The sequence below is a fragment of the Gymnoscopelus microlampas genome, assembly GCF_963454915.1.
Source record: "Gymnoscopelus microlampas genome assembly, chromosome: 17".
Classification (NCBI taxonomy): Eukaryota; Metazoa; Chordata; class Actinopteri; order Myctophiformes; family Myctophidae; genus Gymnoscopelus; species Gymnoscopelus microlampas.
The window spans coordinates 46,233,399-46,252,412 of NC_139954.1; the positions used below are offsets into that span (position 1 = coordinate 46,233,399).

At 44.0% G+C, this 19,014-nt stretch overlaps 1 protein-coding gene across 1 annotated transcript in view; it reads left to right on the forward strand.

The window, feature by feature from the left end:
• Positions 1 to 18,562, forward strand: part of ubxn4 (UBX domain protein 4) — a 34,747-nt gene extending 16,185 nt beyond the window's left edge. The window contains exons 8-13 of the mRNA XM_084085020.1: positions 105 to 269; positions 2,586 to 2,713; positions 9,879 to 9,981; positions 12,796 to 12,927; positions 17,216 to 17,433; positions 17,737 to 18,562. Of these exons, the coding sequence (XP_083941146.1) occupies positions 105 to 269; positions 2,586 to 2,713; positions 9,879 to 9,981; positions 12,796 to 12,927; positions 17,216 to 17,433; positions 17,737 to 17,875 (885 nt within the window). The 3' untranslated portion in view covers positions 17,876 to 18,562. The remainder of the gene's footprint in view (positions 1 to 104; positions 270 to 2,585; positions 2,714 to 9,878; positions 9,982 to 12,795; positions 12,928 to 17,215; positions 17,434 to 17,736) is intronic.
• Positions 18,563 to 19,014: the final 452 nt, after the last annotated feature.

The window sequence follows — 19,014 nt, forward strand, 5'->3', positions numbered from 1 at the left end:
GCAGTCAATGTGTTAAGTAAAACATGCGAGTACTTTTTTCCACCGGTGCCTTTTGGTAGCGGCGCTCATTTGCCTCATACGCCTGTGTGTCCGATGTGATTCAGGAGCAGATCAAGAGGGAGATGGAGCGGAGGAAGGTGGGGAAGGACATGGTGGACTTCAAGAGGAAACAGGAGGACGACAAGACCAAGCGGCTGATGGACGAGAGGAACCGGGAGAAGGCTGAGGAGAAGGCCGCCAGGGATCGGGTTAAACAGCAGATCGCTTTGGTAGAATAACCACACCGTCCTCTGACTAGAGTAGTGTGTGAATTGCGCAGCCTTTTCTGGCTTTAACCCATTAAGACCTGGAACTGTGTCATTTTTAGATTTGAGCTAAGAAAGCATTATTTTACACTTTGGGCTATTCAAAAATAGCAGATATACAAGCTCGTAGCGCGGCACCGCGCTATGAGCTTGTAGATCTTACACATATAATTTTGAGGGTCCTTGACATGAAAAAGATTGAGCACCGCTGATATAGAAACATACGTTTTTCAGAAAACTGTTGGGATTTAGGAGACACGGTTCAGGTCTCAATGGGTTAACAGACTTCATATGATGAAGTGGCGGCCATAGCTGAGTGGGCCGAGAGGCCATCTGAGAAACAGAGGTCCCCGGTTTCGGTTTGTGCCCCCGGTCTATGTGTCGGAAGTGTCCCTGAGCAGGACACCTAGAATACAAAGCCTTTATTTGCCATTCGCACGAATGCATACGACATCTTGCAGCTCAGCTCCCAGGGTCGGCATTTAAAAAGACAGAAAATACATACATCCTACAATCATACATACATACATATATCCTACAATACTCTTTAAAAAAGACAAATGAAATAAATCAGTTCATAACCCTAACTGTTCCCCGGGTGCACTGTATATTTGCAATGTGTCCTCTGCATTTATAGCCTGGTAAACCCTCCCTCCAGAAATCTCATTTCCATTTGATTTCAGAAGTGAGTCTGGCCTGATCCGCCTTTCTGCAATATTGGCTGTGGGCTGGAGTTGGGCGGGAGTAATACCGTTGACTGACAACCCCTTCAGCCAATGATCGTTTTTCCCCTTCAGCCAATTGCAGTGGATTTTTACCACCTCCGTCACTAATGTGACGCAACGGGACTTTTGAGATCGCCATGCCCAAAATAGGTTGCCTTATTGGGATACATGCGTGTCACAGCCCGCCCCTCCAGGTTCTCTGAATTTATATTTTTAAATAGGCTCTGTCATGATTAATTGACCTCATGTATGAAGTTAAACAACTAAATTCTATCCAAACGATATCTTAACAGTAAATTCCGTGCCTCAAAAAATAAGTTTGAGGCCGTTTTAAAAACAAAAGTAAACAGTGAAGGCACTCGGACAACAACAATGGCTGCCGTTCGTCTTTTGTCGGAGGCACTCAGGCTGCACTCGGCTTCATTCGGGCTCACTCGAACTCGCCACCTGATTGGCCAACTGTCGCTGTCAATCACAGAACGATGAGCGACGACGCTGATAGGCTCGTCAGTTCGGCGTACAGAGCCAATATTGCAGAAAGGCGGATCAGGCCAGACTCACTTCTGAAATCAAATGGAAATGAGATTTCCGGAGGGAGGGTTTACCAGGCTACTGCATTTACCCATCCTATAACTACTAGGAGCAGTGAGCACTGAGCAGCCATTCCCCGGCGCTCGGGGAGCAATTAGGGGTTAAGAGTCTTGCTCAGGGACACACATGGACACGTTGCTGGCCTGTCCTGGAATGGCCCAGGGCCTTTGGCTTCCCAGACGCGAACAGCCTTTTTGCATGCAACTATCGGGCGGGCACGTGTGCGCGCGCGGACTTCTTTCCTCTACATTAGAAGAGTTAGAACGTCACATTCTAATCCAGCCCGAATATCCAATCTCAGCATCGGCCTCAGTGGCGCACCTCGCTAATCACTAGACTCCAAATCCATTACCACTGAGAGTCTGGGTTCGACTACTTTTCAAACAACCGCAGACTACTTTTTTTCGTCGATAAAGTATAGTTTTGGACCATGACGGAGTCCGAGTTATGTACCGATAGGCACAGAATTCTGTGCCACAGAATCGATAGGCAGAATCGATAGGCACAGAAACGTAAATGATGTTGTGAGGACTGCGTTTGCCCCAACTGCCACTCAGTGCACCAACATAGCTCGCGTCGCCAGGCTCTCTCCCCACTGAGAGTGTACAAATGGAACCAAATGGACCCTAACGGGTCCATTTGGTTCCATTTGTACACTCTCAGTGTTAACATTGATGAGTTAACATTGATTTTACGATATGAATTGTGGTTGAAATGGTTGAGAAACCCTGCTAGAGCCGTAAAAAAAAAACTCTTCTCTTATGGGGGTCCCTGGCTTATCTTTTCAAATGGGGGTCCGCGGGCTAATAAGTGTCAATTTGGGGGTCCTTGACATGAAAACGTTTGAGAACCACTGCACTAAACACTCGGCTATGGCCGGCCGCCCCCATATGCTGTTGAGCTGATGATGAAATAGCATGCTAGGTTGGCTGATACAGGCTTTCGACTTCCCCTTCCCTTCCAGGACCGCGCTGACAGAGCCGTTCGCTACGCCAAGAACCAGGAGGAGCTGGAGGCTACCAGGCAGGCGGCGCTACAGGCCAGGCAGGCCGAAATGGAGGCCAGGAAGGAGGCCATGGTCAGGGAGAGGAGGTATGAGAGACGTGCTGGTAGTCAAGACACTAATGTCACGCAGTAATGCAAATCATTGTTGTCGGGGCAGAAACCGCCTATGTCCATATTCTAACTTTTTGTCTTTTTCTTAAAGGTAGGGTAAGGGATATTTTTTGGTTAAAACAAAAAGTATTTTGTTAAAAGGTTAAATCACTATATTCTGATAGTAATCATTGCTATAGAGTGTTTGTTCAGTAACAGGAGTCTCCCCGTCTCTCCAGCTATTTAATAAACAGAACATACATTTTTCGGTAGGTGTCAAAATCTCAGCCAATCAGGACAAAGTACCCATTGTTAAGCTTAATTTCTATAGTGTTCCAGTTCCAGTTTTACCTGCTCATTTCTTAGTGTCATCACTTCCAATTTCACATGTTTAATCTATATCCTGATTGAGTTCTCTGTCCTGATTGGATAAAATTGGAAATGAAACTGAAACTGAAACGAAATTGCATTTTCTGTTTAATAAAGAGGTGGAGAGACATGGAGACTCCTTTTACTGAACAAACACTCTATAGCAATGAGTACTATCACAATATAGAGCTATTTAACACTTATTTTAACCAAAGCAAATCACTTACCCTACCTTTTAAATGAATGCCCTACTTGATCATACTACAGCAGGGTTCTCCCAATAGGCGGCCAGCGGGCCAATTGTGGCCCGTGAAAGCCAGTTGTGTGTGTGGCCCGCCGCCCACACACCCCTGTCATTAACTTGAGTATTGAATGAAGTCTGTGCTGCGCTTTTTGGGCACACAGGTGTCACACAAAAGCGTTTGAGCTTGTAGATCTGCTACTTTTGAATCCTGAAAAAGTAACAGTTGTGGACATACGAGGTTTCCACCAGACCGACGAAATATTGTTTGTACATGATATTAAAATAACACGTACTTAGATGTTGTTGCATTGTGATTGTTTGTTTGTTTAATCCATTAACCCCCCTGGAACTGTCTCATTTTTAGATTTGAGATAAAAAAAAACATTATTTTACACTTTGGGCTATTCAAAAATAGCAGATATACAAGCTCATAGCGCGGCACCGAGTGTAGATCTGCTATTTTTGAAAAATCGTGAAAATGTGTGCAAATCTTTGAATATATATATAATTTTAAAGCGAACATTTTTAACTCAAATCTTTGCTTCTGGGGGTCCCTGGAACAAAATATTTTGATGGGGTTCCGCGGCCAAATATATATAATTTTGGGGGTCCTTGACATGAAAAAGATTGAGCACCACTGATATAGAAACATACGTTTTTCAGAAAACTGTTGAGATTTAGGAGACATGTAGAATCGGCTTCAGGTCTCAAGACCGGGAACGCATCTGGTGTCATATTAAGATTTCTTTGGCTATTCAAAAAATAGCAGATCTACAAGCCAAATACAATTTTGGGTGTCCTTGACATGAAAAGGTTTGAGAACCACTGATATTATAGCAACATCATTTTTTTAAACTGTTATCATGTTATCATTTAGAAGACATTTATAGAATCCCCAGGAGCAAGTGACAAATGTTCGCTTGAAAATATTATATATTCAAAGATTTGCACACACATTTTCATGATGAAAAATAATAGCAGATATACAAGCACTCGGTGCCGCGCCATGAGCTTGTAGATCTGCTATTTTTGAATAGCCAAAGTATAAAAATAAAGGTTAAAGTGGTTACACAGATGCGTTGCCAGTTTGAGTGGGTTAAGGCTGAGTTTTTTGCCAGCCCATAGAGCCCCATTGTGAACCCGGACATGTTGAGTACTCCAACGTTTTATGTTAGAAATGTTGAGTATGGGTCCCCAGCATGTGGAAACTGCCGGATGCTAACTTGGATATGTTGAGCAATTTTCAGAATTAGCGTAATTAGCTTTTATTAGCATAATCACCTATATGGACAATATTTCAGCAATTGTCCCGGGCCTTAGGGATATTTTCGCGCTAATCAGTCTTAAATGCACCAAATTTGGCCCAGATGTAGCCCAGGGCATGCTCTAATGATTTAGCTAGGTCGCCCGAGCGGGCGACCTTTGGGGTCGCCATAGCGGCCAAATCCAAAATGGCCGCCATGTAAAACGGTTTTGGCTGTAACTTTTGAACCAGATGAGCTACAAATACAAACTTGGTGTCTATTTCATGTTTTTTGACCATTGCAAGCACATTGGAATGCTTATCATTACGATTGGGTGTTTCTGGAACCCTAATTTGCATAATTCCAAGATGGCGGCTATGTGAAAACGTTAACTTTTGACAAGCTTGGCAAACTTAGTGTCTATTTTATGTTTTTTAAGCATTAGAAACATGAAATGCTCCGATTTTCTGATTGCATCCATCTAGAGCACTCTAATTTACTTATTAACAATATCAACACTATCCCCAAAAAGGTATTCAACATTTTCACAAAGAACACTTTTAGGAACAACCTTAACTAGAAAGTACTGTTCCTGAAGAAACAGTGTGGGATTGCTAAGAATGTTGAGCTGGTATTGAGTATTGATAGTGTTAGTAGTGTTATAGTAGGGTCATAATACAATGACATCAGTATTATGACGTCACTAGAATGGCATTACCATTCACTAGAATGGCATTATGCATTATGACGTCACTAAATGGCACTTCTCCATTGAAATGACCCAAAAAACAGGGGGAATAATAATAACTAGAATGGCATGGAATGATCGCTAAAGTGATCCCACAATAAGCAACCTTTGTATGTTACACATATAATGTATTTGAAAGACAGAACAATGCAGTGCAGCAGAACAATGGAGTGCAGCACATTCCTATTGATATAGATAGGAGTATTTGAAACAATCTTACAATGAATGCACAAAAACTCTGTACGTGCATACGTGGGCTGGGCGTATCAGTATAGTATAAGCATATATGGAGATCCGGTTGTCCTGATCCAAACAATATGCCTCTCTCTGAAGACGGGGAGGTTGCCGCAACTGTGGCAATCTTCCTGCATTGTCCCGGTGCCTAAGAAAAGTCGCACCTTGTGACTACAGGCCAGTGGCTCTGACATCAAAGAGCACAAAGACCTTTGAGCGTCTGGTACTGAATCAACTGAGACCGACGGTGAGGGAATACCTCAACCAGGCGGACATTGGGTTTGATGATGCCATCATCTACATGCTAAACAGGGCATTCACACACCTTAGCACCCTGGGCAACACAGTCAGAATCATGTGTTTTTACTTCAACACTATCCAACCACAACTGCTTGCTGAGAAGCTTGCGTTGATGATGTGGACCACGGCTTGGTGGCATGGATCACAGACTACCTCTCGGGCAGACCGCAGTATGTGAGACTGCAGGGTTGTCAGTCGGAGGTGCTGGTGAACAACACGGCTGTCCCCAGGGCACAGTGCTTTCACCTTTCCTGTTCACCCTATACACATCTGACTTTCGATCAACTCCAAGACATGTCCCCTACAAAAGTTCTCAGATGACACTGCGGTGGTCTGCTGCATCTCAGGTGACAACACTGTTGAGCACGATAGCATGGTGAAGGACTTTGTGGACTGGAGCGAGGCAAACCGCCTCTGGCCCAATGCTAGCAAGACCAAGGATGATGGTGGTGGACTATGGCACGACCAAGAGGGTACCTCCGGTCCCCATCAACATAAATGCTGAGGTGGTGGAGATTGTAGCCAACTACAAGTTTCTAGGAGTGCACCTGAACAGGTCGTTGGGCTGGTCTGACATACTCTAATGTAGGAGCAGGCTGTTCTTCCTGAGAAGACTCCGATGTTTTGGCGTGTGCAACAGGATGCTGTAAATGGCTGGTGAGGAAGGTGGGCTCCGTCGTGGGGACCTCACTGGAGGGGGTGGCTAAGGTGCGTACAGTGAGGAGGCTGGACGCCATCATGGCAAACACGTCCCTCTCCCTTCACAAGGATATAGTGGGGCATCCCGGGGTAGATTCACCCACCCTGGGTGGAACTGTTTGAGACTCGGCATGTCTTTTCTGCAGGTAGCTATGAGGATTTACAACGAGACACACGTTGGTTGCTCTGCCAAGTCAACTGTCTATAAAGAATACATCTCATGGATGCACCTGGGACGTATCATCAGTGTTGTAGCCTGGGGTCATAGGGTGTTTCGGGTCTCGCAACATACACCCTCGCCCAGGTGACCCAGCCGGGGTTGATCAAGCCCCAACTTACGTCCCAGGACCCACGGTCAGTCCTATAGGGAAAGACAGGGCCACTCAGTCCGCTTCTGCGGAACTACTCTGCCGGAACTCGGGGAGGCTCTGGCACGTGGAGGGACTAGGCTCTGTGGGTGGCCTCCTGGCCGGACTCGTCCTTCGTCTCACCAGGTCCAGGACCTGAGCACTGTACCAGATCCGCTGCACCACCCCGATCCCCGATTTCCTTCTGGCGTGATGGTTCCTTGGGCCGGTTTGCTTGAATGGCCCTCCTAAAGCCCTCACCGTGGGTTTGTTGGGCTTCTTCCTCAAGGAAGACACAGGCTGGGGGCGCTAACCCATATTGCTCCCGGTCATATAACTTGGAATAAAAGATGTACCAAGGACTCTGATCTCTAATTAAACTTAGATAGTTATTGTACTGATTGCACTGTGCACACTTTGTCACTTTTCTTGGCATTGCAGTGATTGGTTGCACGGTTTGACAGGACACTGTAACCTGGTGTTATTGTTATTTTTCTGCATAGTGCAGGATAGTTTGTACAGGTGTATACTTTTGTTCTTTAGTGATGGTGCATCTTATTGTTATGTCTTACCTTTGTATTGCTGTATACATTCCTTACTCTGTATCTGTAACTTTGTAACTCTGACTGCTGTGCTGCCTCTGGGTGACTGACATTCCCCTGTGCGATCAATAAAGGTATCCATCTATGCCCATATATGGGCATGTCCATTGTGATTATATGTTGTCGTCTGGACCCCTCATTGTTGGTGAGGCATCCTCACATCCACATAATCAGGTGCTACTGTGAGATCCAGTGTTGCCTCCCAAGCTGCCCATGCACTCTTTTCCCATGGCCAAGGAAGGCTGATGTAGTATCACATCCTGCTAGCGCATGGAAGAGAGGAAAAGCCTGAGTTTGTTACACCTCATCATGTGGATGTGAGGAACATTGAGGTTCTACACAACAAACCTTGTTGTGTGGTGCGTGGAGGGGTGGGGCGGGGGGATCCCCCCCCTCCCCTCCCTCCACGCACGCATTTACATTTTTATTTGTATTGTTTAATATACTCTAGCCTACTGGCTATTATCTGTATCAATAGGGATGTGCTCCATTCCATTTTTCTATTGTTTCAATAAAATTGTATGTGTAACATACATAGGTTTCTTTTTTTAGGTTGTTGATAGTGGTCATATTGGTAATAAGCTAATTAGAGTGCTCTAGATAGATGTAATCATTAATCGGAGAATTCCAATGTGTTTCTAATGCTTAAAAAAACATAAAATCGACACCAAGTTTGCCAAAAGTGTCAAAGGTTAAGTTATAACTTGTTTTCACATCTTGGAAATATGCATATTAGGGGTTCAGACACACCCAATCATAATGGTAAGCATTCCAATGTGTTTGCAATGGTCAAAAAACATGAAATAGACACCAAGTTTGTATTTGTAGCTCATCTGGTTCAAAAGTTACAGCCAAAAACGTTTTACATGGCGGCCATTTTGGATTTGGCCGCTATGGCGACCCCAAAGGTCGCCCGCTCGGGCGCCCTAGCTAAATCATTAGAGCATACCCTGGGCTACATCTGGGCCAAATTTGGTGCATTTAAGACTGATTAGCGCGAAAATATCCCTAAGGCCCGGGACAATTGCTGAAATATTGTCCATATAGGTGATTATGCTAATAAAAGCTAATTACACTGATTCTGAAAATTGCTCAACATATCCAAGTTAGCATCCGGCAGTTTCCACATGCTGGGGACCCATACTCAACATTTCTAACATAAAACGTTGGAGTACTCAACATGTCCGGGTTCACATTCTGGCAAGCGGACTATTTTTGACATATCCTGTCAAAAAGAATGCTGTCTCAATATTGCCTAGACCCTCCAGAAAAATGCGATTATGTGATAGCAGAATTTACCGCATAATCAGCAAAATGGCGCATAATTATGCGGGGGTAAAGTTTTTTCAAAAAGGCCGCATCGCATAATATGCGCATCGCATCGCATAATTCGCACATCGCATCGCATAATATGCGATTTGCATCGCATATTTCTGCATATTTCGCATCTTTTCACATAGTTCGCACTTTTCGCAACTTTTCACATATCGCATATTTCGCATATTGCCGCATATTTCACAACTTTTCGCACATTTTGCAACTTCTCGCAATTTCACCGCATAAAATTGCAAAAAAACCTGCATATTTCATCGCAAAATCAAGGATTTTAGCCCACATAATCAAGAGTTTTAGCCCACATAATCAAGAGTTTTAGCCCACATAATCAAGAGTTTTAGCCCACATAATCAAGAGTTTTAGCCCACATAATCAAGAGTTTTAGCCCACATAATCAAGAGTTTTAGCCCACATAATCAAGAGTTTTAGCCCACATAATCAAGAGTTTTAGCCCGCATAATCAAGAGTTTTAGCCCACATAATCAAGAGTTTTAGCCCGCATAATCAAGAGTTTTAGCCCGCATAATCAAGAGTTTTAGCCCGCATAATCAAGAGTTTTAGCCCACATAATCAAGAGTTTTAGCCCACATAATCAAGAGTTTTAGCCCACATAATCAAGAGTTTTAGCCCGCATAATCAAGAGTTTTATCCCACATAATCAAGAGTTTTAGCCCACATAATCAAGAGTTTTAGCCCGCATAATCAAGAGTTTTAGCCCACATAATCAAGAGTTTTAGCCCGCATGATCAAGGATTTTTGCCCGCGTTTTTGCTGGAGGGTCTAATTGCCTTTCCACCACAACAAATGAACATTCTGGTGGAGGCACTGATTACATTCAGAGTTCATTAAAATGCTGTCATAATGAATTGTGTGTGTGTGTGTGTGTGTGTGTGTGTGTGTGTGTGTGTGTGTGTGTGTGTGTGTGTGTGTGTGTGTGTGTGTGTGTGTGTGTGTGTGTGTGTGTGTGTGTGTGTGTGTGTGTGTGTGTGTGTGTGTGTGTGTGTGTGTGTGTGTGTGTGTGTGTGTGTTTGTGCCCACAGTACCATAGCGAGGATACAGTTTCGGCTCCCAGACGGCTCTTCCTTCACCAACCAGTTCCCCTCAGAGAGCAGACTACAGGAGGCCAGGCAGTTTGCCGTTCAGGTAGAACAAAGTGATTTGAAGGATATATGGCATAAGGGCCAGAGCACGTGAGGGGAGCGGAGCGGGTGGAAATGCCGCTCGGCGCTCCAGGGGGCTGGTTTCACGCTCGCTATTCGCTCACGTCGACTCCCCCCCCCCGCGCTCCGCTCCCCGTCGCTCCTCGCTCGCGTTGATTTGCGCACCTCTCGCTCCATGCTCCGCTCAAACCGGGTCGCTCAACAGTAAAAAAAAAAAGAAGAAAAGAACTAGAAAATGTGCTCCTCAGAGCACAAGTCTCCGCCAGCAGACCTGTGCTATTTTAATGTTGCGGGAATGTTGGGAATGTTCTAATTCTTACTAAAAATAGAACATGTTACTATGTCATAGTAATTATATTATTATAGCAATAACTAATGAGATATAGAGGTGGCAAGCAACCACAATCAAATCAACCATTGAATAGCCATTGTTACTATGATCTGAGGCTGATTCTAAAAATGATTTCTAAAACTTAAAGGTAGGGTAAAACATTGGTTCTCAAAGTGGGGTCCGGGGACCCCCAGGGGTACTTGAGGGGGTTCCAGGGGGTCCCCAGCTAGATGATGGACAGGAACCAAATGGACCCTTATGGGTCTGTAACTCTGAGAGTGTACAAATGGACCCTAACGGGTCCATTTGGTTCCATTTGTACACTCTCAGAGTTAAATTAACATTGGTTTTACAATGTGAATTGGGGTCCCAGAGGTATAAGTGCCATTAAATGGGGGTCCGTAGCCTAATGCATGCCAAACTGGGGGTCCTTGAAATTAAAATGGTTGAGAATCACTGCTAGAGAGCGTAAAAACCTTCTCTTATTGGGGTCCCTGGCTTATTTTTTCAAATGGGGGTCCGCGGGGTAATAAGTGTCAATTAGGGGGTCCTTGACCTGAAAAAGTTTGAGAACCACTGGGGTAAAAGATATATCTTCAACAAAAAAGTTTTTTGTTAAAAGGTGAATGTTAAAGTTAGACATGTTCAATCAGCCAAGCTAACATGTCCAATGTTAGCTTGGCTGATGGCACTGATGTCACTTTGAAACATGTAAACAATGTTTCAAAGTGACACACTTATTTATAGGGCCCTATTTCGTCATGCGTCTCGCTAGCCAATGAAAGCACACCCTTTCAACATATTGTCACGTGTCACGTGATGCTTGACCAATGTTAGCTTGGCTAGGGGGGGGGACACACAGCGGGACGGGAACGAAAAACATACTCTCCACCATGCCTTCGGCCTGGCGGAGACAAAAAGAAAGTAGAAATCCTAATGAAATGTGGGTGCGCTGTGCACTGCTGGATGTCTGTGTGTCTCTGAGTCCGTGCGACCGGGCATGCTCAAACATTCGGTGCGCGGCCCCCGCGAGGGCGGCTTGGAGCGGGAGGCGGTCCTCGCTCTGAGTAGCGCTCCAACCTTTTTATAAACCAGCTCCGCGCTCACGTCAAAATCGCGTCGCTCCGCTCGCATGCTCTGATAAGGGCACGGTCACACCAAACTATGGCTGCCGGCTGATAAACTCAGGTTGTGAGCGGCCGACTGTTTTTTTTTTGTTGCAGCCAGCGGGTTCTAAAAAACGGAGTAGCTTGCTTCTGTCCCAATAACCAGTGACACACCTGTCACTTACTTTCAGGACCCTCCCCGTAGCCCGCCTTGCTCAATCAAGCAAGCGCCATGTCTCTTCCCGAGTCTTGGGCCGGTCCGCCTTCGAAAAGCAGCATCTGTCTCGAGCATTTCTCTGCTTCAAATAGACAAGGCCCATAGAACGCATAAACGCAAGGTGTGCGCGTCGCACGGAAAGATGCGCAAGACTATCAAACCACGAAACCATTCCCATTGAAAAGCATTGGCAGAATCCACCCTGACAGGTAGAATTGAAGTGCGGTGTGACCGTGCGCCCAAAGTTTCTTATTCACGGTGGCAGTTAAATATTTAAAATCTAAAAGAATGTCTGTTGTCTCTTCCAACAGAGAGGTAATTGCAATACTTGTGCACCGTCTGCTTCAACCAGTGTTCATCTTGACAGCAGATTTTGATGTAGTTTTAGTCCTAGTCTTTTGAATACAAGTATTTTAGTTTTAGTCATAGTTTAGTCTAGTCTTAGATCTACAAGCTGTGAGCTTGCAGATCTGCTATTTTTGAATAGCCAAAGACATCTTAAATGACACGGATGCTTTCCCGGTTTTAATGGGGATTTTAATCAATCTGTATGATTGATTAGAATAGGTTCTGGATTGCAGTTTGAACTTCATTGATGAAACTAAAGCTCAGTGTTTTGCTTTGTGAATTTAAACGGCAGTAATTAGTAATGAAGTTAACTTGTGCGTTTGGGGAGCAGAATAGACAAATGATGGCGTCTTATGAGATTTTGACATTGTGTTTACGGTGGGAATCATGAACCACAGATCTATCTCCCTCTCTCACCATGTTTGTTTAACCCATTAAGACCGGGGACGCATCTGCGTCTCATTTTAAGATTTCTTTGGGATATTCAAAAATAGCAGATCTACAAGCTCGTAGATCGAGCTTGTAGATCTGCTATTTTTGAAAAATCTTGAAAAAATATTTTCCTGATTTTTTTTTTTTCTTTCAAAAAACTGTTAGGTTTTAGATTTTTTTAGAAGAATCGCCTCAGGTCTTAAAGGGTTAACAACCAACGGGTGTAAATATCTGTCTCCATCATACAATATCTTGTATGTATTTTTGTGTCCGGGGCAGCTAAGTCGGCAGAACACTCGCCAGTTGTTGTTTTTTTGTTTTCCCTGCCAGCCTCTGAATGTGACTTTTTGTCCCTCCTTCCAGGAAGTCGGGAACCGCTACGGTAACTTCTCCCTGGCCACCATGTTCCCCCGGAGGGAGTTCACGGGCGAGGACCTGAACAAGACCCTGCTGGAGTTGGAGCTGGCCCCCAGTGCCTCCGTAGTGCTGCTGCCTGTGAGTAATAGAGGAACCCCCCCCCCACCTGCTTTCAACCCATTCAATCTGGGAACGCATCTGTGTCATTTTAGATCAGGGGTCTTCAACAGGGGGTCCGGGACCCCTAGGGGGTCCTCAGAGCTACTATAGGGGGTCCGCCAAATCTTTGTGATATGATTTTTTTTTTTTACCTTAACCACTTGAACCCTAGCATCTCTTTTCTGAGAACTTTAGTCACAAATAGTTGTGAGCTTGTAGATCGGCTATTTTGGGCAAAGAGGTATAGGTGTAGAGGGAAAAAAAAAAGAGCAGACCAAGTAAACCAAAAAAAGTCATCTCAAACACAATTTTATACAATATAGAGGGGGTCCCTGCTTCATCGCTCTCTCAGCTAGGGGGTCCTTGGCCTGAAAACGTTGAAGTTGATTTTATACTTTTGGCTATTCAAAAATAGCTGATCTGCAAGCTCAAGCTTGCAGATCTGCTATTTTTGAAAGATTCTTGAACATTTTGTGCAAATCTTTGAATACATATATATATATATATATATATATTGAAAGATTTGCAAAAATGTTCACGATTAAAAGAAAATAGCATGAGCTTGTATATCTGCTATTATTGAATTGACAAAGTATAAAATAATGGTTAAAAAGTCTAAACTGACACAGATGCGTTCTGTGTTGAATTGAATGGGATAAAAGACCATATTGATGCCTTGCTCTCGGGCAGAAACCTCTTCTCTTTTTTTTTGTTTTCTCTTCATCTTTTAACTTTTCGTGTTTTTTTCGTAAATGAACGCCCCACTTGACCACACTGCAGCGTCGTAAAAAAGCATGGAAAGTAGCAGATCTACAAGCTCGAGACGTTTGAGCTTGCAGATCTGCTGCAATTGCTATTTTAGAATTAAAATCCTGAAAACGGTTGTGGACATAATGAGGTCTCCACAGAGACAATTTGCATGTTTAGCCCATCAGGGACGTGCACAGATAGACTCTAGGTGGTGCTAGAGCACCTGCCCTTTGCCCTCTTGACCAGAAGTGCCCTTTTGAAAAAAAGGGGAAAAAAAGTTGTTTTCTTTTTCAGTTTACAGCAGGGGTCTTCAACAGGGGGTCCGGGACCCCTAGGGGGTCCTCAGAGTTACTACAGGGGGTCCGCCAAATCTTTATGTGATATGATTTTTATTTTTACCATAACCACTCGAAACCTAGCATCCCTTTTCTGAGGAGAACTTTAGCCAAAAATAGCAGATCTACAAGCCCACAACGCCTCGCGCTGCGAGGCGTTGTGGGCTTGTAGATCGGCTATTTTTGGCAAAGGGGTATAGGTGTAGAGGGAAAAAAGAGCAGACCAAGTAAACAAAAAAAAGTATAATTTACTTGAGCACCTGCCCCTCAAAATGTCTGTGCACGCCACTGCAGCCCATTGACTACAAGTCAAGTATATTTGACATTACTGCTCTTCCATTGTAATGTGTTGGGAACAGGAGTAGAAGACTAGTAGCATATGGTCAGCACCAGGCGTGCTTTATTTAGCAGCCTATCATGTAAACGTCGACCATATCAAGCCAGGTCTCACGGCACTAACATATTTTGATCCATAACAAGATATCAAGAACATACCTCCATGCATTTACTCCGGTGGTGTGTTCTAGATTCTTTTTGGAGGGTATACTATAACAATTCCCCCCCAGTTACTCCTACACGCACGCACGGGCGTATAATTAATTCATGTAAGAAAAATTGCGCGCGTTTCTGCCCCGCACAAACTCGGCCAGGCCCACTCAGGCCCAGTTTCACAGTAACACTGAGTAGCCTACACTAGTTACAATATGCTTTGTACTGATTTTCTACTGTTTCTAATGTTAATCACCCTGTAACTCAACCACTTCGGAGCTGCTTTTAGCCTTGGATGCATTTAAAAAAATATATATATATTACCATAGAAGTGCAAGGATTGTTATAAATAAATGCTGGTTAGGCTTATCAGATATAATAGCAGTGTTAACAGCAAGCCTTCCTGTATCTATTACAGAATGAACTTGGCATTGAAGACACAAACTGTATTGACAAAACTGTGTTTTTCTGTGCTATGACGCGCAATTTGAGTACTAATAGACGCCTTAACAGACGACGTCACACTGATACGAAACAGTATGCGCGTGCAGGTCGGCAGCAAAAGAACCCCACCGCTCATAAGATGCAATGTAAAAGTGGTCACAGTCTCACGTGTAAAAATGCATCCCATCAAACTTTCAGATGCTGTTTTTCTCCCAGTGTGGAGGAAGAATACTTAGGATTTTTACTGTGATCTCTCGCTCTTGAAATATATAATCCTTGGTTTCTGTTGTGTGTAAACAATAATAACAATTCAAAGCAGTTGTCCTCAACACTCCACCTCCAGTGGCTGTCATAGGAACGGAGGGAGCGCTCTATGATCATGGCACCAGAACCTGCTTGGCTCGCGCAGCTGCAGCCCGTCAAGACTAATTTATGCTCCGTCCCGCGAAGGTGTCGCGCGCAGAGAACGGCCGAGAATAGCAGATCTCCAAGCTCACAGCGGTCGCATCCGTGACGCGGTTGTGAGCTTGTATGTCAGCTGTTCTCGGTGCGCAATACCGTTGCGCGATGAAGTGTATGTGTGTCGCCAGGGCGCACCCCACTAGCCTACACACAGAGGAGGTTGAATGAACTGAAACAAGCTCACCCTAAAACAGCAGGTTTGGGGATCTGTTGGGAATTGATTACATGAAACAGTCACCTGTGCGTCCAGTCTCAATGTTTGTAAACAAATAATTGGTCTATGAAGTACTCAATTCAGTGACCTACGTTCAATGAAGTGAATGGCAGGTCGTTGAAATGTGTGAATTCCTTCGCCAGTAGCCATTAATTATCACCTCAAGAACAATAGCCACGCACATGATAAGCCATCACCTCAGAGTTAGACTAGTCAGACGGTCATTGTTGCTGTTTGTATTGCTGCTCCCCCCAGCCCAGCCAGCATTCACTCCTGGGTGCAGCGTATCAGATGCGTATCAACGTATCAGATACGCTGTTTTGAACAGTTTTTGAAGGTATACGGTGGCGACGGGAAAAAAAACTACAGGGCATACTACGTGTACAGCGTACCACGGTAGAACACATCACTGATTTACTCTGGGGGCGGCAGTGGCTCAGGGGTAGAGTGGCCGGGTAGAGTGAGCTGGAAAACCGCAAGGTTCCCAGTTCGATCCCGGGCTGGGGCGCTCCCCTAGAGTTAGTGTCGAAGTGTCCTTGAGCAAGACGCTGAACCCCTAATTGCTCCCGATGAGCAGGTTGGTGCCTTGCATGGTTTCCTCCTCCATCGGTGTATGAATGTGTGTGTGAATGGGTTAATGGCACAATCAATGTAAAGCGCTTCGGATAGAAGCGCTACATAAATGCACCATTTACCATTTATTTTACTCTGCCCGGCAACATACTACTGGGTAATATTGGAACTTGTGATGTCCGGTATATTGTATATACCCTGAGAGACAGCAAAACAAAAGGAAGCAGTGCACCACCTAGTGGTACCAACTGGCATTGCATATGCCTGTTACAACTGTAGTTGTCTAAGAGTTTTTCTTTCATGTGTTTTAGCATTTTTCCCGGCCTTCCATTCCATTTGGTTTCCATGCATTTTGTACGGTAGGAAACGTCACGCTCTTGATTGAGATGGGCAATCCCAATCACAGAATACTTGATGATACTTGATTTGAATACTCTAGCAGCCAGAAAATATAAAGCATTGTTTTATGAACGGGAATTCAAATGTCGGATATAATTATTCTGAAATTCAATACATGGTGGTACGCTTTGGAGAATGTTCAGAAGTAAATGTATAGTATATTATTTCAATCAGTCAATAGGCGTTTTTTTTTATCATAAAATTGAAAAGATTGTGCAAATCTTTGAATATATATATATATATATATATATATATATATATATATATATTGCTATAATCAGCGGTTCTCCAACTTATGATATGTATTTGGCCGTGGACCCCCATCTCAAAATATTTTTGTTCTAGGGACCCCCTAGAAGTAAATATTTGAGTAAAATATGTTTGCTTGAAAAGGTATATATATTCAAAGATGTGCAAACATTTTCAAGATTTTTCAAAAATAGCAGATCTACAAGCTCATAGCACGGCTCCGAGTATATCTGTACATCTGCTATTTTTGAATAGCCAAAGTATGAAATAATGGTTTAAGCGGTTACACAGATGCGTCCCCTGTCTTAAAGGGTCAATCCCTCTGAAAGCCTTCTTTCATTTCACCCTGTAGCAGACGGGCCGACCCAACAACACGGTCATCCAGTCCACCGGATCAGGAGGTGGGTTCTGGGCCCTGCTGGGCCACATCCTGTACCCCCTGCTGGCCGTGTGGAGGTTCCTCAGTGGGTTCCTGTTCGCCAGCCCCCCGCCTCCCCCGGCAGGCCCCCAGCGGCCCAACACTCACCCCAGGCCCGGCTCATCGACAGCCGGCTCTGAAGAACCACAGAGGTAAAGGTGGACCTCTGTCGTTAGCATGAATTGTGCCACGGACATTAGTGTTGTAAAAGATGCTCACATACACAGTTAATTTAACCCATTAAGACCGGGAACACATCTGAGTCATTTTTTGATTTCTTTGGCTATTCAAAAATAGCAGATATATATTTTAACTCAAATGTTTGCTTCTGGGGGGTCCCTGCAACAAAATATTTTGAGATGGGGGGGGGGGGGTCCATGGCCAAATATCATTTTGGGGGTCCATAATGGGTTAATATTATAATTATTTATTTTTGCACCTTTTGCTTTGCTCAGAGAAACCCTCCGCAAGCGCACTCTGGAGAACCGGCCAGACGACTTCAAGAAAGACGGCAAAATCTACCGGTTACGCACCCAGGAGGACAGTGAGGACGAGAACAACACTTGGAACGGCAACTCCACCCAGCAGATGTAGTATCATCAATGAAGGGCTGTCTTTCTACCCCTCTGCTCCCCAGCGTTGAGTTTGAGTGTGCGGCAGTATAACAAAGAAGTTGTGCTGTTTTTATAGGGCTATTGTTTTCTCTCTCTCTCTCTCTCTCTCTTGTCCAAGGCCTGTGCTCCCGCTCCTCCCTTGCATGGGTAAAATAATAGTACAAAAAAATTAAGTAATAATACAATGAGCTTTGAACTGAGATTCTGTCTCTTAGACGGCAGCCAGGGGTTTGCTGCTGGCTGAATGTGTTCTATAAAAAGGATGTGATGTTGGGAGTTTCAGCAGACTGTTCCAGCCAGTTCCATCCAGATTATTATATTTAACATTGGAAAAAGAAGATTTGTGTGTTTTATTTAATATAGCAGTAACCCCAGATGTATGAAATAAAAAAAATAAAAAAACTCTCTTTAATGAAAACTTACTGTATGTGAGGGATCTTCTGGCAGAAGGAGGAGGGGCCAGTCTGTTTAACTGTTTTGTTTTCTAGCTAAGGAGTTGGCCCACCCTCCTGGCAAAACCGGGCCATGTTGTTGGCAGTGGAATGTTTCTACTACTGTAGTTGAGAATGGGCGACCACTGTACTGCTCTCATTAATTAATTAATGATGAGAATTAAAGCGACCTGTTTTTTCAATAAACTTTTGACTTGTGTCAAACTTTGACAGTTGGTGCATGCATGGGTTGTTTTCTGTTCCGTTGAGTGATTGACAGAACTCACCTTTTTTCCCCATCGATCGGTCTCCCCGTGGAGATTTGAATTAACCCATTAATACCTGGAACTGTGTCATTTTTAGATTTGAGCTAAAAGGCATTATTTTACACTTTGGGCGCTATGAGCTTGTATATCTGCTATTTTTGAAAAATCGTGAAAATGTGTGCAAATCTTTGAATATTTAAATATATATATTTTTTTAAAGCGAACATTTTTAACTCAAATCTTTGCTTCTGGGGGGTCCCTGGAACAAAATATTTTGATGGGGGTCCGTGGCCAAATACATATCATTTTGGGGGTCCTTGACATGAAAAAGATTGAACACCACTGATATAGAAACATACGTTTTTTCAGAAAACTGTTGAGATTTAGGAGACATGTAGAATCGGCTTCAGGTCTCAATGGGT